Source organism: Choloepus didactylus, chromosome 6 (assembly GCF_015220235.1).
Source record: "Choloepus didactylus isolate mChoDid1 chromosome 6, mChoDid1.pri, whole genome shotgun sequence".
Classification (NCBI taxonomy): domain Eukaryota; kingdom Metazoa; phylum Chordata; class Mammalia; order Pilosa; family Megalonychidae; genus Choloepus; species Choloepus didactylus.
The window spans coordinates 66416132-66441220 of NC_051312.1; the positions used below are offsets into that span (position 1 = coordinate 66416132).

Consider the following 25089-nt stretch of genomic DNA (forward strand, 5'->3'; position numbering starts at 1 on the left):
GTGGCCCTAGAAATTCCCTGTTGACACAGATATGAATGTTTCCTCCTACCTAGGAAACAGTTTTCTCACAGTTCTGCGCACTGCATTGTATGTCCTACCATCAGCAGTTCCTTGCCCCAGGCAGCCATGGCTTGACTGCTCCCCCACAGAATTCTATAGGCAAATTCTCTGAGCTGCCTTCTACACATAGGGCAAGTTCTGGGATGGCAAGGCTGTTATGAGTGTCGGTTCAGTCTCTCAGGCTACCACCAGACGTATTGGGCCAGATACACAAGTTTCCAGGTTGTGCACAAGGGTTATTCTGCTCCCTCTGGAACCAGGACCAGGGACCTGCACTGAGAGTAAGGGTTTGCTATGCAGAGCAATAGGGGAGGGGCCAACCAGAGTGCCACAAGATCCTACTGTTTTTAAGTTGCCTTTTTCTCGATTTGGCCCTCAACCTGTGTTGCAGTTTCCTGGGCTGCTCCAGCAAATACCATGAAATGGGTTGGCTTAAACAATGGGAATGTATTAGCTTACGGTTTTGATGCTGGGAAAATGTCCAAATCAAAATATCAGCAAGGCAGTGCTTTCTTCCCGAAGACTGGCTGCCAGTGATCCGTGGCTCCTCTGCCACATGGCAAGGCACGTGGCAGCATCTGCTGGTCTCTCCTTTCTCTTCTGGATTTTGTTGATTTCAGTTTCTTGTCTCTGTGGCTTTTTCCTTCTATCTATACTCATTCTGTTTATAAAGGACTCCAATAACAGGAATAAGTCCCATCCTGAATTAGGTGGGTCACACCTTAACTGAAATAGTCTCATCAAAAGATCCTGCTCACAATGTGTTTATACCTACAGCCATGGATTACCTTTAAGAACATGTTTTTTCATGTTCAAACCACCACAGACATGGTTTTATTTTTAATAAGCTCCAAATCCAAAAATTGCTGCACAAAAGTTGTTGGACTTTAAATGACATATGCACATTATGTACATGAAAGAATGTGACATTTTTTCATTTATCCTATGGACCAGTGATGAATGACATTTCAAGTGAAGGGCATCTTACGTTGTTTTTCCTTGATAGTTAATTTAAAGGGAAAAACTTCCATAGTAGCCACATCAGAACTTCAGGGTATACTGTGAAGACTTCGAAATTTTTGTCAAGCACTATCAACAGTTAGAAAAGTTTGAGCCTCATTTTTGCCCTCTTTTAGGCTTAAGTATTTCTCCCAAGTTGACACAATTCAGGCCACCCTTGCCTCTTTCAGAGTTACTTTGTTAGGTGTCATATACGTTTAGTAGGAGGAAATTTATATTCTGAAATCTGGTTTCTTAGAGAATTTCTAGTCATAGGAGGATGATTTTAAGATGTCCAAGATAACATTTTCCCATAGAATATATAGTAATATGTCTTTTGTAAATTAGGTTTATATGATACTGTGAACACTGACTAATAAAGTCATCTGGGCCTAGTTCACCCAGGTTGAATTACACAAGACTGATTATTGGTTTTTGCTTCCAGCCCCCAGATGAGGAGTAGAGAAGTTTTTTGTGGCTAATGAATAACAGAAAACAGGGCTTAATTCATGGGTCTAGTTTTCTAGATATACAATTTGGAAAGGAGTTATTAGCCATTTTTTACTTAATGGCATTTTCAGCTATTACATACAGGGAAGTAGGAACGATAAATAATTTTTAATACCTTTTTCTTTCAGGTTTACTCAACTCCAAATATGGCCGAGGATGGGTTGATCACAGAAGATTAGCTGTAAACAGCTTTCGCTATTTTGGTTATGGCCAAAAGTCTTTTGAATCTAAAATCTTAGAAGAAACCAAATATTTCCTTGATACTATTGAAGCATACAAAGGTAGCTCTTTTGACCTTAAACAATTAATAACAAATGCTGTTTCAAACATAACCAATTTGATCATTTTTGGAGAACGATTCACTTACGAAGACACTGATTTTCAGCACATGATTGATTTGTTTAGTGAAAATGTAGAACTGGCTACCAGTGCCTCTGTCTTCCTGTATAATGCCTTTCCATGGATTGGCATCTTACCTTTTGGAAAACATCAACAGCTATTTAGAAATGCAGCTGTGGTCTATGATTTTCTCTCCAGGCTTACTGAAAAGGTTTCAATCAACAGAAAGCCTCAATTACCTCAGCATTTTGTTGATGCTTATTTAGATGAGATGGATAAAGGTAAAAATGACCCAGCATCTACTTTCTCCAAAGAAAACCTAATTTTCTCTGTGGGTGAACTCATCATTGCTGGAACTGAAACTACAACCAATGTGCTAAGATGGGCAGTTCTTTTCGTGGCTCTTTATCCTAGCATTCAAGGTGAGATTTCTCTTGATGATCTCAGGGTCTGGCCTGTCTTTACATGCAGAGCACATCCATTTAGAGTCTTTGGCCAAGTACAAAGCATTCTATTTAGGTATTCCTGTGCTAGCCATGAATAAAAGAAATATTTACTAGTTACGAAGAATTTTCAAATCCATTATCTCAATTCATGTACCAAACCTGAGATAGATCCTTTATGCCTATCTTGTAAATGAGGGGAAAAGCTGAATGGCTAACTTGCCCCCAGGGTCAGCCAATGGAAGTTGCAGAGCTCGGAACTGAATCCTGGTTTTTTGAATCCAAGTGTTATGCTTTACTATTTTCCTGCCTGAAGGGGATATTATTCCAATTTTAGGTTTCTTTAATTTTTATTTTTATACTTTAAATGTGCTTTTCCAAAATAAGTTATTCAAAACATTGGCTTACTGCTAGTATAAAATATATGGCATATATTTAAATAGAACTTCCAAATAATGAAGAATCTCAGTCTAGATATGCCCATACCCTGTTGGTTCTCTATAAGTCATCCTATGTGTTGTAGCAAAGGGAAATTACTTTATATATAACTCTAAGAATTGCATAATAACTTGAACACTTTTTCTCTGACAGGAAAAGTTCAGAAAGAGATTGATTTAATTATAGGCCCCAATGGGAAGCCTTCTTGGGACGACAAATGCAAAATGCCTTATACGGAGGCAGTTTTGCATGAAGTTTTAAGATTCTGTAATATAGTTCCATTAGGGATTTTCCATGCAACTTCTGAAGATGCAGTTGTACGTGGTTATTCCATTCCTAAAGGCACAACAGTAATTACAAATCTTTATTCTGTACACTTTGATGAAAAATACTGGAGAGACCCAGAAGAATTCTATCCTGAGCGATTTCTGGATAGCAGTGGATGTTTTGCCAAGAAGGAAGCTTTCATTCCTTTTTCCCTAGGTAAGAGCACTTGTACTGGAGCAAAAGTTTAGAATAAACTTAATCTGAAGCATCTTGCTATAAAAAAATATATTCTAATTCTGAAAACACAGAATTGATTCTTAAAGGAGAGAATGGCTTTATTAGAGGTAAGATCATCTATTTCTACTCAAAATAAATACACCTTTTAATTTAATAACTAGAAATAAACTATTGAGAAGCCCTGGCTTTTGAAACCATTTTGCTTGTATTTAAAGTTTGTGGTGCTAGAAGTCAGTAAATAAGACTCAAAGAAGGGAAATGATACGTTATTTTGAAATAAAACTAGAATCTAGCTCTCCCATCTACCTTTTAATCTCCCTCGACTTCAATCAGGAAAATATTCCTTATGCTGGGAAAACAGATCACAAGACCCATGGTTGATGGACTAGAAAAGCCGTCTACTTTGTTGAGGGAGAGAACACATTTAATCAGTTGAAGTGAAATAGGCTTCTCTTGGATTAATAGAACAAAATGTCACACCTCCAGTTGGATCTTTGTTGGCATATTTTAGTCTCTCGTGACATGCAAGGAAAGTGGAGATGGAACTAAGGATTACAGAAGACTAAGCTGAAAAAGGAGAGTTTGGGGAGCTGTAGTGCTAATTTCTATTCTTTGGGATTTAAGAGAATCTTTTAATATCATGGCTTCCTCTAACTTTTCTTCGATTCCACATTTCCTGAATAGCACCCAAATGTTAGATATTAATTTTGGTAAATACCATGAGTTTTTTAAAATTATATATATATGTTTTCTGTTTAGGGAGAAGACATTGTCTTGGAGAACAGCTGGCTCGGATGGAAATGTTCTTGTTTTTTACAGCATTGCTTCAGCGATTTCACTTGCATTTTCCACATGAACTAGAGCCAAATCTCAATCCCAGGTTGGGCATGACATTACAACCCCAATCTTATCTCATCTGTGCTGAAAGACGCTGAACATGCATCATTGTTTTGGGGAACAAGACTGTATGTATATTTGCCTCATCCCTGAAACTTGTTTAGTCTAATCAGAGTGTGTGTGTGGACCCAAGTTACAGCATCATAAAATCAAATTAGCATAGCCCTGTCTTTAATAACTGAACTAAAGCAATACCAAGCATTAGCTATGGTTGGTTTTTTTTTGTTTTTTTTTTTTTGCAAGTTTCTATGATTTCTAAGGTAGAAATCTTCAGTCAAGAAAAACAAAGGTGCAATTGACAGGTTTTGCCTAAGATGCCAGGAAGGACCAGGAATGCCCTAAGTCAAGCTGGATTTTTCAGCCTCTTATCTGGCACCAGTTTCCTTTCATACCTTCTTGACTCTATCTTGTTTCTGTTCTGAGGGACTTTGTTTCCAGTTTCCAGCTCCCTTCTGGACAGGTACCAGCCCAGTTCAATAGAGAATTAAGGAGTAAATTAGAATCCAAATTAATTTGTACTCCAGTGATATTTTAGACATGGGAGCAGATACATGAGAATCAATAGAAAGAAAGGTAATTCAGTAAGGTAAGATAATTCAGTAATGTAATAAGATATAAAATTAATATACAAAAAATCAATATGCAGTGACCAATAGAATAAGTATGGAAGACAAAGTACCATTTTTCAATAATAAAAATAAAATATGAGAAATAAATATAACAAGATGTGCAAAAGATAAGTGTGAAAAACATTAGACATTCCTAAAGGAGCAAAAGGAGACTTGGACAAATGGACTGTTATCATGTTCTTACAAAGATGTCAGTTCTCCCCAGTTTAATATATAAATTTGACATGTTCCTAATAAAAATGCCAATAAGTTTTATTTTTCCCTGCAACTAGACAAGTTGTTTCTAAAATTCATGTGAAAAAGTAAATAAGTAAGACTAGCCACAAAAAACTCTGAAAAAGAATATCTGTATGTGAGGTTTGCCTTATCAGTTATGGGAATAAACTATAAAGCTTGAATAATTAAAACAATGTGATAATAGCATGAATTGGCAGACAAATGGAATGGAAAAAGAAGTCCAGGGATAAATCCAAGTATATAGAGGAATATCAAATCAGTAGAACAAAGATGGGTTTTTAAATTTATGGTATTGGGACTACTATAGTCATTTGGTAAAGTGTAAAAACTTTGAATCCATACCACATACCATATGCCTTGATATACTCCAAATGGATCAAAAGTTTAAATGTATAATGGGAAACCATCAAAGAACTAAAAGAAAATGTGGGTGAATTCCTCTTTAACATTGGAATGAAGAAGCCTTTCTACCTGTAATTCAAAATCCAGAAGCCATAAAAAAAGACTGATAAAGTTTACTTCATTAAAACAGCAAAAAACTTCTGCAAAGCAAACAACACCATGAGCAGAAACAAACTGGGAGAAATACGCAAATCTGATTACAAACAATGGGCTAGTCTCCCTAACGTTACAAGAATAAAGAAGAGAAAGTTCAACAACCCATTAGAAAACAACGGCCAGTAGGCATGAATGGACAGTTCCCATGCACATACACCACTGTAAACACCTGAGAAGATAACTATTTTTACTCATAATAAAATAAATGTAAATGTGAACTTTACTGAGATAACCTGTCTCCTCTAGCCAATTGGCAAAATTGTAGAATTTGACAACACATTCTATTGGCAAGGTTGTGCTGAAACAGGCACTTACGTCCAAACCTGGTTGATGAGAATGCAAAGTCACACGACCCCTGTGAACAGGAATCTGGCAATTTCTACCAAATAATAGATGCATTCACCTTTTGACTGAACAATCTGTTCTAGGGAATCTGTCCTAGGGAATCTTTCCACGTGAACCCATGGAAAGATGTAAAAGCCACATTATTCACTGAGTAATGTTAAGGGCCGGCATCATTTGTAATGGCAACAAAAACAAAACAACCAAAAAAAAACCCAGCACATTTGTATCAATAGAGGAATGGTAGAACATAATGGTATCTCTCCACAACAAAACACTATAAAACAGTGTAAGGAATGTAGAAGTTCTCTTTCTCCAGGATCAATTAAGTTAAAGCAAAACAAAACATAAAAGGGAAAACCAATCCACAGAATGTGGTAGCCAGCCTCCAAAACAGCGCCCCAGTGATTCTTAACTGGTATTTGCAGGTCTCTGTAACCAATAGAAAATGATGGAAGTGTTTGATACCTAAGGCTTCATCTAAAGGCATTGCAGGTTTTCACCTTGGTCTCGGATTACTTGCTCACCATGCCATGATGACATCAAGCAGTTCTGAGAAGAGGCCTTTCAACAATAGCTGGGATCAACCTGCCAACACTGTGTGTGAGCCACTTTGGAAATAGCTCCTCCATCCTTTCTCAAACCTTCAGATGACTATAGACCCAGCTGACATCCAATTATGACCTTATGAGAGATCTTCAGCCAGAACTGCCCAGCCAATCTCTTTCTGAATTCCTGACTCAGAGAAACCATGAGAGATAAATGATTATTGCCACTATGTTTTGTGGTGATTTCTTAGGGAGCATTAGATAACTAATATGCAGAACAATGTATAAAGTATGGTCCCTTTTTGTAGGAAATAGGGAACAAGAATATCTATTTGGTTTTGAACAAAAATAATTGTAAAATGGTAATTTCTAGGAGACTGTGTGAAAAGTGTAGATGAGGTTGGAATGGAAGTGAGACATCTTCATGTGTTGTGTTTTAATTAAAATGTTGATTTAATTATAATTTTAATTATGTATTATTCAAGCCACAAAAAATTCAAAGATATTTTTGAAAATTAAATGTCAAGTTTTTAAAAGTACTAATACCCATGTTACCTTGGAGGCTCTGACCGTGGGGACTAGGCATGGGTATTTTTAAATGTTTCCAACAGATTTTAATGTGCAGCATATATATTTATATATCTAAAATATTATAAATAAATATATATATAAATATATATATAAATTGTCCTAGAATAAGCTCTTCTTTGACTTCCCAAAACTGACACAGGCATTAATGCTTTAACAGAAATTCTAAGTAGTCTTATAACTAATAAGGAAATTGAATTTATAATAAAAAAAAAAAAAACCTGTCAACAAAGAAAATTCCATGTCCAGATGAATTCACCAGTGAATTCTAGTGACGTTTAAGGAAGAAATAATAAGAATCTTACGCAAGCACTCCTAGAGAATAGAAAAAGAAGGCACACTGCCCTACTGATTTTTTGGTGCTAGAGAAACCTTAATACCAAATGCATGTCTATATAAAGAAAGGAAAATTACAAGCCAATCTCAACAATTTCACTCATGAACAGAAATGCAAAAAAACTAAATACATAGACACACACATACACAAATAGATAGTAGGTGATAGAGTTCTTAGCCCCCACCCCACAAAAAAATCCAGCAACATATAAGGGTGACATTATTCCATGAATGCAAGGTTAGCTTAGCATTAGGAAGTTAACCAATGCAATTCACCAAGTTTAAGGAGGAAAATTACTATAACTATTTCAAGATATGCAGAAAATATGCATGAATAAAATTTAACTTCTATTATTATTAGCAATGTAAAACTTAGCACATTCAAAATAGAATATAACCTTCTTGAGCCTATAAACGATCTACTGAAAATCCTACCAAACATAATAGAAAAACATAATGTTTTCCCTTGAGATTGAGAGCAAGAAAAGGATTCCCACTACCAAGTTCAGTCTTTACTTGAAGTTGTAACCAGAGCAGTAAAGCAAAAACAAATAACTAAACATATAAGGATTGTAAAGGAAAAAACAAAGCTGTCATTTTTTTCAGATAACATGATTGTATATGTAGAAAATACGAGTGTCTACAATAAATTATTATAATCAATAAGATTTAGTAAAAGTTGCTGAATACAAGAGCTAAAATGCAAGACTATATTTCTATTTTTCAACAATAAAACATAGTTATAAAAGGAAATATATACCACTTACAGTAACATTAAAAATGTCAAATACATGAGAATAAAAGATGTGTAAAACCTCTACGCAGAAAACTGTAAAATATTAAGTAAAATTTTAAAGCACCTAAATAAGTGAGATATATCATGTTTATAAATGAATTGGAAGACTTAATACTATATAGATGTCAATTCTCCCCAAATTGATCTGTGTATTCACTATAATCAAAATAAAAATCCCAAAAGGTTTTTGAACTTGATAAGTTGATTCTAAAATTTATCTGGAAATGCAAAGAGCCCATAGCCAACACACTCCAAGAAGAGGACTTGTTCTACCAGATGTCAGAAGTATTATAAGGTTATTATAGCTGAAGTAGTTAAGATGGTATGTATTGATTCAAGGAAAGACAAACCAATGAAATACATTAAAAAGCCTAGAAACAGATCCTCTTATATTGATTATGGTCAAGTTTGCACTGATTATCCTTGGAGAAGGAGGATCTTTTGAATATATATTGTGCTGACATAGATGATAGCTAGATGTAAAATGTAAAACTTGATCCCAGCTCACACTGTATATAAAAATAAATTCCATTGGATTGGAAATCTGAGTACTAAAGACAAGACAATAAAGCTTTCAGAGTAACCTATAATATTCTTTGAAATTTGTTCTGTACTTGTTAAATTGCACTTGGAAAGTTATCACTTCTATGTATATTTGCTATATTCTACAATTAAAAGTATGATAAAAAAGCTTTCAGAGTATAATGTGGAATAATACCTTCATAGGTTATAAAATATTGTTGAAACAGGACATGTAAAACAGTTGCCATGAATACAATGATTGATGTATTGTACTGTATTATAATTAAGAACATCTGTTCATCAAGACATCCTGAAAGAGAGTAGAAAGAAAATCCACAGAATAGGGAGAGGAAATTTGCAACACAGAAGAAATGGCAAAAGGCTCTTACGTAATATTTACAAAGAATTACAAAACAGTAAAGATGACTCAGCAGAAAAATACCAAGAGGTTTCATAAAAGAGGAATTCCATGTGACCAATAAACATTAAAATATACTTAACCTTATTAGCAATCAGGAAAGTTCAAACTACAACTACAGAGGTATCATTATACACCCACCAGAGTGGCTACAATTAAAAAGACCAAGTGTTGTCAAAGATATGAAGCAAAAGGAATTCCATGCACAGCCATCGAGACTGTAAATTTGTACCACTTTGGAAAACAGTTTGGCAGTATCTAGGTGCATTGAAAATGTACATGCCTATGATCCATCTGTACTGAGTTCAAATGTGGAGATTTCAAAGTTGAATAAGAAAAAGATTTGACCATCAGAGGGCAGCAACATGCAGGCCATTTATTGGGGGTGACATTTCAACAGGTTTGCATGAGCAGGGGAAGTGCCTTGCCCTTCCAGAGTCCAGCATGAGCGCGCCACCAGAGAGGAAACAGGGCAAAGGGAAACTCCCAAACTCCTGGGGAAGATGAGAAAGGAAGGGGCGTGCTTAAGTGTCTTGGCGATGGTGCTGTCATGGCAGGGAGCCTTGGGCAAAGAGCTCTGAGGTACCAAAATGGCTTGGAGCCTTGTTCTAGTTTGCTAGAGCTGCCATTATGAAAAATACCAGAAATGGATTGACTTTTATAAAGGGGATTTATTAGGTTACAAATTTATAGTTCCTTGGCCATAAAAATGTCCAAACTAAGGCATCAACAAGAGGATACCTTCACTGAAGAAAGGCCAGTGGTGTCCAGAACACCTCTGTCTGCTGGGAAGGCATTTGGCTGGCATCTGCTGGTCCCTTGCTCCCAGGTTTCTCTCTCAGCTCCTGTGCATCCTTGCTTCTTTCTCCAAGGGCATTTCTCTCTAAGTGTCTGGAGGTCTTCTCTTAGTTTCTTCTGGGCAAACTCTGGGCTACCATCTCTTAGCTTAACATCTCTACCCGTCCTTCTGTCCGCATCTCCAAGTATCAGCTTTCAACGGCCTTTTCCAAAATGTCTCTCTCTGATAGGACTCCAGAGATTTAATTAAGACCCACCCTAACTGGGTGGGGACCATGTCTCCATGGAGATAATGTAATCAAAGTTCTGGTCCACAGTTGATTGAATCACATCTACATGAAAACACTCAATCAAAAGACTGTCAGCCCTCACAAGATTGCATTGAAGAATATGGCTTTTTCTGGGGAACATAGTATATACAAACAGGCACAGGCCTTATATAAGTTCAGGATCTTATCAAATTGAGAACATACATTGGGCAAAGTTTCATGGGGTCTGCAAAGAAGGTTAACTCTAAATGGCTAAAAATTACTTGTTTGGGCTGTCTTTCAAAGGATTTGAGTTTGGCACTAGCCTGTGCTTTTCTAATGGACCTAGGCTGCTTTGAAGAAGAAAAAAACATGCAAGGCCACTACACAGAGGCCGTCTTTGGCTCATTTATATAACACTATCCATTTCACTCTTGGGTATATACTCAAGAGAAATGTTTCTACATGGCCCCTAGCAGACATGTGTAAGAACTGTTACAGCAGTGTTTATGTTCTAGCCAAAAACTAGAAACAACTCATATATGTATCAACAGTAGAATGAATAAAGAAATTATGGTATAATCATTAATTTAAATATATACTTCAATAATTATAATTAATGAACTACATGGATAAATCTCAAAAATGTAATGTGGAGCGAAGGAAAACAGACATTACACGAAATACATATTATATGATCCCATTTATATAAAGTTCAAAATAGTTGAAACTAAGCTATGTTACTTAGAGAAATGCATTCATAGATGATAAAACTAAAGAAAAGCAAAGAAATTATCATAAAATTTATAATTTGGAGTTCTACTTCTTATAATGGCAGACAAATTTGGAAAAACACTCCCACTGACAACTAGAAAGATGTGGAATAAAACAGTTTGTTTCAAGACATCAGATACTGAGTCAGTGAAGAATTTTGGGTTCAAGCTCTAAAAGGAGGAAACATGGAAAAGAGAGCCTGAAATAAATCACACTTATTTTCCCCTAGAGTTGTCAACCAATTCTGGAAGAGGGAATTGAGAGGCTAAGAAGTTAAGCAATTTTTGACAGACTCACAGGGCTGTGGGTGTGAAATCATTTGTAAACAAGACCCTTTGAAAATATATCATCAGTTAAGATGTGGCTTCATTTGTGAATAAGACCTCCTAAGATCATATTTAGGTATATGGCCAAACTGAATCAGGGTGGGCCTTAATCAGGGTGGGCCCTTCTTGAGTCCTTTGTAAGTAGAAGAAATTTGGACCCAGACTTCAGAGAAAGCCACAGGGAGGAGCCAGAAGCTGGAAGTCAGTGGAAATGGGAAGAACAGACAGACAGAGAAAGAGATCACCATGTGACAGGAGGCAGAGATGCAAGCCAAGGAACCCCAGGGATTGTGACAAGCCAGCACCAGAATGCTACAGACTTTGGGGAGAAAGCATGGCCTAGCCAACACCTTGATTTTGTACTTTGGGCCTCCAAAATCATGAGCCAATAAATTTCTGTTGTTAAGCCAGCCAGTGTGTGGTATCTGTCACAGCAACCTGGCAAACTAAGACAGGTTTTACCCTTGGAGGAAGAGTGAACCAGTGCACTTCACAGGAATTGAAGCTCGGTTTTGCATCTCTTCAATCCCGATTGGATTAAGGCAATTCGGGTTTACTAATACTAATGCCTCTGCAACCTGCCAGAGGCAAACATAAATTCTCTCTTGGGGAAGATAAAATCCTAGGTCTCAAATATTTCTTCAATTTTGCATATACAATGTAGGCACTCAATCAATAATAATTAGCATATGAGAAGATATGATTGTAAACAAGAGAGACAATAGAAAGACACCCTCCTCAGATCAAGAAAGAGTTATTAGATACAAATCATACGACAGCCATACTTAATACGTTTTTAGTAAACACTCTTGGTGCTCTATCCAGATCATCTCTACTGGGCAGGTTCACCCACTCCATTCCCCCTGCCCTCAACACACTCACACTCCCAGCCACTGTGAGTGTTAGCTGCTAATACCCTTTTCCAGAAAATTGTCTTCAGTTAGGGACTTCAGTTGAGTCACCTTTCCTGGAGTTCCCTAGGAGGTTATCCTTAACCAACCCCCCACCATGTGTTGGAGGCAGAAATAAAAGCCAAGGAACCCCAAGGATTACAGCAAGCCAGCACCAAAATGGCAGTTACTAGCAGACACTAACCGACTAATCCAGAGGTACATAAATCACACACACACTTCTTGCCCTATCCTGCATACTTCACCGTTTTACTAAGTTTCACCTGAAAGTATTCCCTCACTAAACCTCTTGCACAAAAATCCTTATCTCAAGCTCTGCTTCTAGGGAACCTAGGGTAATGTTCAAGGAAATAAAAGACAAGATTGAGAAATTCATCAGATAATTGAAAACCATAAAAGAAAATCAAACGGAAATTCTAGAACTGAAACGAACTAGAACTACCTGAATTTAAGAACTTAGTGAATGGGTTTTATAATAGTTCGGGCACACCTGAAATGAATTAGTGACGAACCCACCTTGAATTAATCAAGAGACACAAAAGGATAAAAAATAGAGAAAAGAGTTTAAGAGACATAGGAGAAATAATGAAAAGATCTAACATTTTTGTACTCGAAGACCCAGAGCGGGGGGAGAGAAAGAATGGGACAGAAGCAATATTTGAAGACATAATGGCTGAGAATTTTCCAAAACTGATGAAAGATATCAAGTCAGAGATAGGAGAAGTCCTTTGAATGACATAAGGATAAATAGAAAGAAAATCATTTCTAAGAACATCAATAAGACTTACAGCTGATTTCACAATAGAGACAATGCAAGTCAGAAGGTAAGGGCAAACCTTCAAAATGCTATAAGAAAATAGTTTTCTAATTAACCTTGATAATTTTCATTTTGGAGAGTGAAAGACATTTTCATACATAGATAAATCAGGGTTAGTGGTTATCTTTGGGGGAGAAGGGAGAGTATTATGATTGGGAAGGGGCATGTGGGGGGCTTCTGAACTAGCTTTATAATGGTGTTTGCTTAACAATATTTCATTTTGATGTATATGTTTTTGCACTTTTCTGTATATGAGCAAATTTCTCAGAAAGGTTAAAAAACTTACCCATTGTACTCATTAAAAAAATAATAAAAACATTTCATTTAAAAATTATCTCCTAAAGCAGGTGGACCTCTATATTGACTGTAGAATACTGAATTTGTGGGCTTAAAAGTGCATTGCATGTAGTAATGATTGGTAAAGAAAATTTAATTATAATATACAATTTAAGCTAACATTTAAAATCAGAAGATTGCTTGTGAAAATAAATGTTTTCAGCTTTTCTTGAAATATTGTAAGCTCTCTTAATGCTTGAGTGGCATTTTGAATGGCAAAAAACAATTGGAGTTGAATTGTGGCTTTTTACATAACGTATACATGTGCACTACACCAAGTCCATGTCAGTATTTACAGTATCTGCCTGGTCCTGCAGGTATTTCAATTTGTGGCCTCTACTTTAAATATTTGAGGATAGCTCTCATTCAGGATCCCCATGGATATTTGCTTCTGCAGGCTAAATATCCCAGGTTCTTTGTCTGATTTGACTCGTATCACCCTTCTCTCTGGACCTGTTCTAATTTACCAATGTTCCTTTTAAAACTTATCATCTGGCTCTTTCAGAATAGGATGGGAGCAGACAATATATTTTGAGGAATACAATTTAAGACCTCCTTTGCCTTTATTCTTTTTAACCAGAGAAACATACTTATAGATAATAACAGCTCCCAGGACTTTTATCATTAGAAGTCTTTTTAAATCTGTCCTTATCCATTTATCCTTCAAAGAAAGCAGTTAATTAGACTTAAATACAAGAAATCACAGTTATTCTTCTTGAGTTTCATCTTTTTAATAGTAGATTGTTCATATCTTTTTGGAACATCTGCATGTTCATTCTGGTTGATAAAACTGAAAAAGCTATCAAGGGTCAACAGACTGAGACAAAACTTTAGCAAGATCTCCATTCACTGTCTTTCTGATGAAATTATCTGCGAATATCCTTGTGCTTGTTTGAAACTGTTATGTACCCCAGAAGAGCCATGATCTTTTAATTCAGTCTTCTTGGGTGAAACCTTTTGATTGAATGCTTCCATGGAGATATGACCCACCCAACTGTAGGTGAGACCTTTTGATTAGATCATTTCCATGGAGGCGTGGACCCCACCCATTCAGGGTGGGTCTTAATTAGATCACTGGAGTCTTTTAAGAGAACTCATGAAGAAAGAGAAACTGAGAGAGACATTTTGGAGAGAAGCTAAGATATGTAATCCAGAGTTTGCCCCTGGGAGAAGCTAAAAGCCAACACAGACCCAGACATTTGGAGATGCACACAGAAGGACGCTCAGAGATGCTAAGCTAACAAACAAAGCCCAGAGTTTGCTCTGGAGAAACTAAGAGAGGACTCTCAGATGCTTAGAGGGAAACACCCAGGAGAACCAAGCAGATTGCTGAGAGAAGCTAAGAGAGACAGAAGCCCGGAGACATTTTGGAGAAAGCCGTTTTGAAATGCAACCCCAGAGCAAAGGACAAGCAGACACTAGCCACATGCCTTTCCAGCTGACAGATGTGTTCTGGATGCCATCGGCCTTTCTTCAGTGAAGGTATACTCTTGTTGATGCCTTAGTGTGGACACTTTTATGACCTTAGTACTCTAAGTTTGTAACCTAGTAAGTCCTCTTTAGAAAACCCAATCCATTTCTGGTAAGTTGCATAATGGCAGCTTTAGTAAACCAGAACAATCCTCTTAAAAAGCTTTCCTCAAAAGAGCAGGGAACCAGCTAAGCCAACTTGGCAGATGAAATCACTGCCCACCCTCCTACGTGGGATCTGACACCCAGGGGTGTAAATACCCCTGTCAATGTGGAATGGGACTCCTGGGGAGGAATCTGGACCCGGCATCGTGGGATGGAGAACATCTTCTTGACCAAAAGGGGGATGTGAAATGAAATGAAGTAAGTTTCAGTGGCTGAGAGATTCCAAAAGGAGCTGAGAGGTCACTCTGGTGGTCACTCTTACACAAAATAGACAACCCTTTTTAGGTTCTAATGAATTGGAATAGCTAGCAGTAAATACCTGAAACTATCAAACTACAATGCAGAACCCTTGAATCTTGAAGACAATTGTATAAAAATGTAGCTTATGAGAGGTGACAATGTGATTGGGAGAGCCATGTGGATCACACTCCCCTTTGTCCAGTGTATGTATGGATGCATAGAAAAACAGCGGCAAAAAAAAAAAAAAAGAAAAAAACACTTAGCGATCTTTTTTACTTTAATTGTTCTTTTTTCACTTTAATTTTTATTCTTATTACTTTTGTGTGTGTGGTAATGAAAATGTTCAAAAATTAATTTTGGTGATGGATGCACAACTAGATGGTGGTACTGTGAGCAATTGATTGTATGCTTTGTGTGACTGTATGGTATGTGAATATATCTCAATAAAATTGAATTATTAAAAATAAATAAAGATCTAAACCAAAAAAAAAAAGAGCAGGGAACCTCTAACTGGGAGTTTTCACTGTCAGTGAGCCTCTTAAAGAGAATTAAAGTGAGTTCTGGGATCGGAACTTGGGAATCATTTCCATACTAAAATTGGCAACAGCAAAATTTGATGCTGTTCTATAAAAATGCCATTGAATCAGGTATATACTATTCACTCCCAAATCTATACCTCTAGCTCACATTCTCTCTACTGAGATCCACACCCATATTTAAATATACTTAAATATCTTTTTAAAAAAAAGCCTTAATATCTCAATTTACTTCAAAATTCATTCATTGTCTCATTTTCCACCACAACCAAAATCTTCTTTCGTGTCATTTCCTATCACAGTTAACACTGACAGTTAACCAAATCAAACATCTGGGGGTCACCATCATCATCCGTTTCTCTCTTACCACCTGTTCTAGTTTGCTAATGCTGCCAGAATGCAAAACACCAGAAACAGATTGGCTTTTATAAAAAGGGGTTTATTTGGTTACACAGTTACAGTCTTAAGGCCATAAAGTGTCCAAGGTAATGCATCAACACTCGGGTACCTTCGCTGGAGGATGGCCAATGGTGTCCGGAAAATCTCTTAGCTGGGAAGGCACTCAGCTGGCATCTGCTCCAGAGCTCTGGTTTCAAAATGTCTGTCTCCCAGGACATTCCTTTCTAAGCTTCAGTTTCTCTCCAAAATGTCACTCTCAGTTGCTCTTGGGGCATTTGTCCTTCTCTTAGCTTCTCCAGGGCAAAAGTCTGCTTTCAAAGGCCATCTCCAAAATGTCTCTGTAAACTGCAGTTCCTCTTTCAGCTTACGTGCATTCTTCCAAGTGTCTCTCTTGGCTGTAGCAAGCTCACTCCTTCTGTCTGAGTATATACTGCTCTAGTAAACTAATCAAGGCCCACGCTGAGTGGGTGGAGCCACACCTCCATGGAAATTATCCAATGAAAGATCTTACCCACAGTTGAGTGATCACATCTCCACGGAAACATCCAATCAAAAGTCTCCAACCCAATCAACACCAATACATTTCCTGCCCACAAAAGACCACATCAAAGCTAATGGCGTTTTGGGGGACATAATACATCCAAACCAGCACATCACCATATCCAATTAATCACCGGGAGAGTCTACATCTTAAATCGCTCTTAATCCCAACAGCACCAGTAAAATACATGATGGGAGATAGCAGGAAAGTCTTCAAAACATGAAAGAACTTTGAAAAGTAGATTTTTATGGAGAAAAATGTGTCAGTAGGTGTGATGGTTAGGTTTATGTGTCAGCTTGGCCAAGTTATGATGTCCAGGTGTCTGGTCAAGCACGCACTGTCCTGTTACTGCAAGGACATTTGTGGCTGGTTAATAAACCAGAAGGCTGGTTTATTAAATCCTCAGTCAGTTGACTGCAGCTGTGACAGATTATACCAATGAAGGGTGTGTCTTCTGCAATTAGAGAATTCAATCAGCTGGATTTAATCCAATCAGTTGAAGACTTTTAAGAAAGAGAGAGAGGACCTTCACTTCTTCTTTGGCTAGCCAGCGAAGCGTTTCCTGAGGAGTTCATCGAACACCTTCACTGGAGTTGCCAGTTCACTGCCTGCCCTACGGAATTTGGACTCATGCATCCCCATAATTGTGTGAGACACTTTTATAAAATCTTATATTTACAGATATCTCTTGTTGATTCTGTTTCCCTAGAGAATCCTAATACAGAAGACACAGATATATTAGAGCCCTAAAATACTGTTTCCAAGACCAGTGACCTATAACAACCAACAAATTCATGGCCAAAATTATTATAATAAAACTAATCTGATTCAGTAGCAACCAAAATAGGATCTGTGATGACGCAGGCAATTCCTCAAGTAAGAGTCCATTTAATAGCACTGGATATACATAATGTACTCTCACATTCATTTCTTACAATTATGACTTTAAAAGTTTCAGCAAGGATATGTTTCAGTGTTTCTTTGGGCTGTTTTTGGTGTATGTCAATTATTTAGCAAGGGTTATAGCATTAACATCAAAATTTAATAATTTAAAATTATTTTAAAATGAGTTCCCAGTAATGGTATTTTAACAGAATAAAAACATTCTTATTTTGAGAAAATAAAATAAAATATACACTAAAGAACCTCCAAAACAAAAATTCAACAAAAAAGAAAGTATAGAAATTTGATTGAGTCTCATTATGCATACATGCACCTGTTTGAATTTATACACATACACTTATATGTATTCTATAGTAGAGGAATCAGTAGCAGAAATACACTTATGCAGTATGAAAAATGTACTCTAACAGAAATATAAGCATATGATATATACATTATAAGTGCAAACAAATGTTATCAGTTAAAATTTTACTTCTTAGTAATATATGGTGGGACTGGTTTACAAATGATGTGGCAATGATAGAGCAAGTGGCAAGCAGGAACTCAACACTCAATGTATCTAATAGTAAAGCTTAGTGACCGATTAAATATTGTGATAATGTGCAGAATCAAAAATCCCAACACTTCCCTAGATCTTTGATATCTTTCAAATGAGCTAATATTCTAGATAGGTAAGAAATTGCCTGCCAGTATTATAATTTAAAGGAATTACTTTGGAAAATTCATGGTCTCACTGTCAACAAAAGCTGCATAGACCCAAAAATAGTTTATTCTGATATGGTCTCCAAGAAAAATGGAAAATATTAGTCTACCATCTTGCTGTCATCTTGGTAGTTCTTTATATCATTGAACATTTTCACTAAAATACATATCTGCACCCCAACAAGCTTACAATATTGTAAAATTGGTCCATTTTCTTTGCAATAATCTTAATACTTGTGGTTATTTAATAATGTGCTCTTGTGTGAAATGATTTGCTAAAATATTTAATTTGCTATACAAAAATTTAAAAAGTAGTCCCACCATTTACTTCATCTCAGAAATAAGACTTAAAGTTTATACTCTACAAGTATTAAGCTAACATAAGTCATTTCTGTCATGTAGTCTTGAGTCAGAGGAAAATTAACAGAAAGGTGACTGATAGATTTACAATAACCAGACCCATGACATCTAAAATAACTCCATGTTCCAATTTTTCATGCAGTATGAGTGTGCTTCAGAGCTCAGTATATTTCTTTTATTCTTTATCTTTGATAGGAGTAGTTTCATTTGATTTAGCATGAATGTAAAAGACATATATCTCCTTTTCTTTGGCTTTAATTAGCCTCAGATTTATCTAAGAAGAGAGAAAATGATGCTTATTTCATAAAACTTTAACAACATCAGGACAAAATTTTTTTCTTCTCACAAATCTGTGCTGTGTTTATTTTAATTAAATATTTAAAAACACTAATCCTGAGCAAAAGTAAAAATAAGAACAGTTTTGATTAAAGAATAAAATTCCTTCATTGTTAAATCTAAACAGCTTTAAAATTCTACCACAAAACATCAAGTCAATTAAGACTGGAATTCAGGCTTCTGATACCCATGGCAAACCTGAATACTCTGAGCAGAAATAAAGCACAAATAGTAAATAATATACAACAGTAAAAAAGCATCAGAAATTGATGCACCTTGATTTTGTTAAATATAACAAAGGTCACTCCATCCTTCCTGGATAAACATAGCTCGAAGAACAGCACTGCACGGTGAATTGCATTGAGCAGAGATCCCTCAGAAAGGCAGCACTGGATTCCTTTCTAGATAGGCACAGACGTTTTTTTCAAAACACTCAAAGACATAAAAGACACATCTGAAAACGTAATGTAATATGAATTGTTTTCATGAAAGCAAAATGTTCCGGCCACTTCGGAAACTGAAGTAAGTCACTTGAGTTCTTTTTAGTTATAGCTACCCCTCATGAAAAATAAGAGCTGACTATTTAGCAAAGCAGCATTCTGGCCAAGTATTTTTACTCCAGTGAAGGCATTAAGTAAGTAAGGGCTTTGCAAAATGGGTCAATGTGAGCCAAGCTTTAAGGATAATTTTCTAGTTTACGTGGTAAAAGTGCATAGGAATGGGAAACTGCTAGCACAGCAAGGATCCTCTCACAGTATTAAGGCCTGCCCATGTGGGAATGGGTCAGCTGAAAGTCAGCACAGTGAAACTAGGCAATGATTTCTGAACCTGGGGACATCCCTCAGAGCTTTGTCAATACGCCTTTTCTTATTCACACTGCTGCTCTTCCTCTTCATCTGCTTCTTCAATGACCTGAATCTCGTCTACTTGAGGTAGGGAGGAATTCTCCACTTGCAGTTTATTCCCATCAGCTTTGCGTTTTTCTTCTTCCTCTATGATTTCCTTCCAGATCTTGTGGTTCTCGGTGAGGTGATGCATTAGCTGACAAAATATCCGCCGTCTGCCTTTCCTTCTTTGTGGTTCTATGAAATTCAAAACACATATATTTGTAATCATAGCAATAGGATTTAATCATTCACTCAACAAATATGTGAGTGACTACAGTATTTCAGGTACTTATCTAACCACCAGGGTTATAGAAAAAGACAGTTAGATAAAAATAATCCCTGCCTGGATGGAGCTTACATTCTAGTGGAAAGATTTAGACAAGCAAATAAAAAGCAAAATATGACTGTATTAGATGGTGTTAAGTGTTATGGACAAAAATAAAATAGAGGAGGGGATTAGGAAATGCTGGGGGTGGGGCAAAGGGAAGATGGTGCTGAAATTTCAAATGATGAATAATAACAATTAAAGTTAAAAAGCAGCTCTTTTTTTAAGAATTTTAATGTATCAAATCAAACACAATTACCAAAATTTTGGTGAATATAAATAATTTTTAAAAGCCAGTCAGCCTTTCCAGGGTAGCACTCAGATGGTAATGGCATAAGATTATTGTTTGCTATACTAATTCTGAGAACAAAGTGTTGTATATGGGGGAAAGGGTAGTCATCATATCTGTTCTGATTTATAATATGTTTGGAAAACAAACAAAAATCTAGCTAGATATAATTTAAATTCCACTTTAAAATAAAGAGCAAATAACTGATTTCATTCACAATTAAAAAAGCAGCAAATATTTCTTTTACATTTTTCATTTGTATTTGCTGCCTTATATAGAAAAATATGTCATTACAGTTTAGTAATCCTTAATACCACAAAATTTAGTTCTCCAGTTAGACTCAAGGAATGTATGTTTTCCTTTTCTCCTCACTATTTTGATCCATTTCCCAAGTCTATATAATGGCAGATTTGCAGGTTGCTTTGGAAGTTCTGCTTCTCAGCTACCTGGCAGGAGGAGTTCAGGTGAAAGAGAACTAGTCACTAGGACCCGCCCACCTCACATATGTTCTGATATGATGACACCACATAGAGGTAGAGCCTGCTGAAGAGCACTGGCTGGAGCGCAGCACCTCAAGAGATACTACTTTAAATAAGATGTGATAAGACTGCTTGCTGTGTGTCAGCATTAGCACTGTAACCAGCAGACAGTAGTTACTCAAAATATGACTGCTGAATCTGTATCTCAAGTACAAAGATCCAAATCCAAATTAAATGAACAATTTGCAGTTAATAACATTAAACAGATTATAATATCCCTGTATTCTTACTGGGATTGAGATTGTCTTCCATTTCCTCATCATCTGTATCTAATTCTTCACCATCTTCTTCCTCATCACCACTTTCAGTATCATCATCCTCTTCTGCGTCGATCCACTGACCAGGTAGCAAACCAGCAGCATCATAGGAGTTACACAGGGGGCCCACTATGTGGCTGATAAAAGATTCTTGCAGTTTTGCTAGTTGAGGAGAAGAACGATCCATGAAGGGACTAATGGGTAGACCAAGATTTGCTTCTTCATCTCCCTGAATAATTTAAAAATAAGAGTAAATTTTTAACTATTGGAAGCACAACCAATGACCTTTGCTGTTAAAATTATCTTGAAGTTTGTAAATCAGCATAGTCTATATCAAATAATTTTTACAAAGAAATGCCAATTAATTTAATTACTCTATCATTTCAACTGTAAGAATTTTTAAATATTTGAGGAATCCTAACTTTATTCTCACACTCTTTCCCATCATTAGTATGGTTGCTATTCATTTAACAAGAAAATATACATCTTTTCAAATAAGTATCAGAATTTTACTAATAACCTGCAAATTTTATAATGTAAACTTTAGATTCTCCTCCTGGGTGGAAATGGTATAATGCAAACATTTTTGTTGTTTTAGCTGTACCTCAACTTTGCAAGTCTTCTCAAACATTGTTTTTAACAAAGCCATTTAACCAAATGAATCTAAATCAGAAAAACCAATATGTAAAATAGATAGAAGTAGAGCTACTGTGGTTGAGGTGAGGATTCTGGACCCAGAGCCCCACCTGCCTGCCCTCTGGTACCTTCCCACTGTGGCTTCTAGGGTTCTAGAGAGCCCAATTCAAGATGAGACAGTGGTGGTTTCAAAACCTGTTTTTGCCACTTAAAAAGGCCTCTGTGATTTGGGGCAAGCTCCGTGCCAATTTCTTCATGTGTACCCCAGATGGTACTGTTAACACTTGAATATTCAGCCTCTGACCTGGCTGGGGACAAATACACCCCACAGTGCACACATGCTGCAGGGGAGCAGTGTCTAGATGTGATGAGCCAACATGGCCCTGAGGGAACAATCAGAAGGTGTCCCAGTGATTAACTGTCCCCATGATTAAAAATCTATGATTTTATCTTCTGTCAGGAAGAAAGCTGATTATTATTTTTCAAAAAGCAGTTGGGTTTATCCACAGGACTCTGCTATTTCATAGGTATATCCCAGGAGTTTAGCTTTCCAAGTTTGGAACGTACATGGAAATAGGGGTATAAAGGTAGTATTATTAAGATAATAAAAAGAAAAAAAAAAAAAAGTTGGGCAAGGTTAGACTCTTGCAGCCATATCCAAAGGAAGTTTAATAGCATAATTAGATTGAGAAGGAAGTTTAAAAATTCTGATGAGGGATGACCAGAACTTTCATATATATTAGCACATCTAACCTTCATGCCAACTCTGTATTTTAGAGTGTCAGATAACATTATCTTCTTTTGACATATGTATAATCAAACCTAGAAAGATTAAATGAAACAGTCTAAAATAATACAATATATTATTTTAAGGGTATATCCAGAATTATAATAGCTAACATTTATTGAGTATTTATGTGCCAATTATAATAGTTAACATTTATTGGGCATTTATTCTAGTACTTTACCTACATTAATTTATTTAATCCTCTCAGCAATCTTATAGGATGATACTATTATTATCCCTATTTTATCAATAATGAAACTGAGGCACAGAGAGGTAAATAATTTACCCAAGTTCACACGGCTGGTAAGGAAGAGAAGCCAGGATTCAAATGCTGGCATGGCTTCCAAGTTAATTTTGTATGTATTATTTCCATATATTTTAAAAATAATTAATTATAAATTAGGTCTCAATGAACTTTCTAATGTTATTTCACTGAACTAGATTTACAAAAGTGGCATGTAACATTACTTTTTTATTACTTCAGTTTGTACAGATAATACAGAGATGTCATTTTCCTTAGATCTTTTGTGAACACAAGATCTACTGGAGAACTTCAAAACAGGCTTTAATTATCATGAGAATGGGGGTGGGAATATTCAACCTGTTTATTATAATCTACAAACTGCATAAATATGTATAACCATCTATTACCTAAAATTATCTGTAATTTAGGTCAAATGTATCAGAGAATAGTAAAATATTAATCATCTTTGAGTACTTATATATTTCCATGATTACATAGTTCGGTATTTTGTAACCTGTAAGCAACAGAGTATGCATTATTGTACTGGGATGTTTATCCAAGACTGGAGAAAGACAATGCCCATTTACTGTTTTTTCAGTATGATCTATGAGTGACAAGGTATAAGAAGTAAGCATGTGTGGTAGACAAGCTGAGTGAAAGATAGATTGCATATTTACTGTCATTCAATACAATCTGGGAGGGAAAAGATGTAACAGGTAAGTGTGCATGGTTATATTGGCTCAACTCTATACCTCTAGTGGAGGAGCAACTCATGGGAAGAAAGCCATGTCATAAAGGCCTCACTTGTTGATCTTTCCTGATTATTAAGGCCACCAAGAATTCCCAAGGAATGCAATTCCCAAACCAAGAAGATGTATTTGATATTTTGGAGTCAGTGAAATGTTAGGCTTGTAAGGAAAATCACATACTTTACATTGTAGGGAGCTTCAAAATTGGGGGAAAAATTGGTAGATTCTGCAAAGTAGTGTAAGTTTTTTTCAAATCAAGATTTTAAAAGAAATGAAAAAAGAAAATGTTTATATCCTTGAAAACCACTAAGCTCTACTCTGTCCCCTTTTCAGCCCTCTGATTTATTAATTTTTGCCAAGACTTTTACAAAGTCAATGTTTATACAGCAGGGTAGTTAAACTTTCTATATCAGAAGTTGAAAGTGGGTTGATAGTCTTTAAACATATTTTGAGCATCCCCTGAATCACTTAAAAACCACTTCATCTGGAAATAAATTATAGATTTATAATCTATACTACAGACTCTCAGGGTTGAAAGGGACTTTGGAATCATAATGTAGTCTACCCTCATCTCTAGAATCAAGAGAACGTTCAACCCACTCCAGAGAGATAATAAGCTATATCTTGTTGTTGTTTTAAATTTTTGCAGCAAAGGCAAATAAAGTTAAGAAAATATTAAGAACCAGAGCAAATGCAGCAATTTCTAAACCCTTTTGGCCAAAGCAGCTCAGATTTCAAACACAATGTAGCCATCCAAATCCCAAAAGAGGTCTTTATGTGGCAGCTCTTAAAAATCCCACCAATCTCATGTTTCAATTTACCTGCTCATAAAATTCATTGACGATGCCTTCTGTCCATTTCAAATGCAAGTCCCGAACTTTTGCTGGGCCATTTATGTCTGCCAGTTTGATGCACACCTGGCACACTAAGAGGCGATCATTTTCATTACTCCACTCTATACCATTGCTATTTACATCATTGGCCTGTTTTGGAAAAAAGAGAATTAATTTAGGTTCTGAGGTCACAGAAGGAAATGACCTTCTTCCAAATGACAAGAAGAAATTTCAGTAAATTCTTCTTCTAATCAGTTTATGCCATAACATGGACTTCTGGGGTCCTGGGTAAATTTCCCATTTCAAGTGTCACTATGATTTTGCTTCACTGGAAGCAGGGTTCTCTAAAAATATATCACAAACCAAGAGTTTTAGTATTTGTGATTACAGAGAATTATAATTTATAAATATATGTGTATACACATTCATATATGTCTAAGTATGTATATATAATATCAATAAATCATAAGAATTATAGCTATTTCTACCTCAAAAAAAGAAGCCAAGAAGAACTTTG

The 25089-nt window shown here is 36.2% G+C and overlaps 2 protein-coding genes across 5 annotated transcripts in view; one reads left to right on the forward strand and one right to left on the reverse strand.

Annotated features, from left to right (window-relative positions):
* LOC119536529 (vitamin D 25-hydroxylase) overlaps window positions 1–25089 on the forward strand; it is a 51255-nt gene that overhangs the window by 11476 nt on the left and 14690 nt on the right. For 2 of the 3 annotated variants that reach the window (XR_005217404.1, XM_037839376.1), the window contains exons 3-5: window positions 1698–2330; window positions 2943–3272; window positions 4053–4258. Coding sequence is in view for 2 of the 3 variants with exons in the window: in XM_037839376.1 (XP_037695304.1) it covers window positions 1698–2330; window positions 2943–3272; window positions 4053–4228 (1139 nt within the window). In the remaining variant the exon portion in view is untranslated. Of the gene's footprint in view, window positions 1–1697; window positions 2331–2942; window positions 3273–4052; window positions 8861–25089 lie in introns of those variants that run through there. The other variant, XM_037839375.1, reaches the window with a different exon arrangement.
* The window catches only part of PDE3B (phosphodiesterase 3B), a 271815-nt gene continuing 264049 nt past the window's right edge, over window positions 17324–25089 (reverse strand). For both annotated transcript variants that reach the window (XM_037839374.1, XM_037839373.1), the window contains exons 14-16: window positions 24561–24722; window positions 21297–21552; window positions 17324–20108 (exon numbers count right to left, since the gene is read on the reverse strand). In XM_037839374.1, coding sequence (XP_037695302.1) covers window positions 19894–20108; window positions 21297–21552; window positions 24561–24722 — 633 coding nt within the window. In that variant the 3' untranslated portion in view covers window positions 17324–19893. The remainder of the gene's footprint in view (window positions 20109–21296; window positions 21553–24560; window positions 24723–25089) is intronic.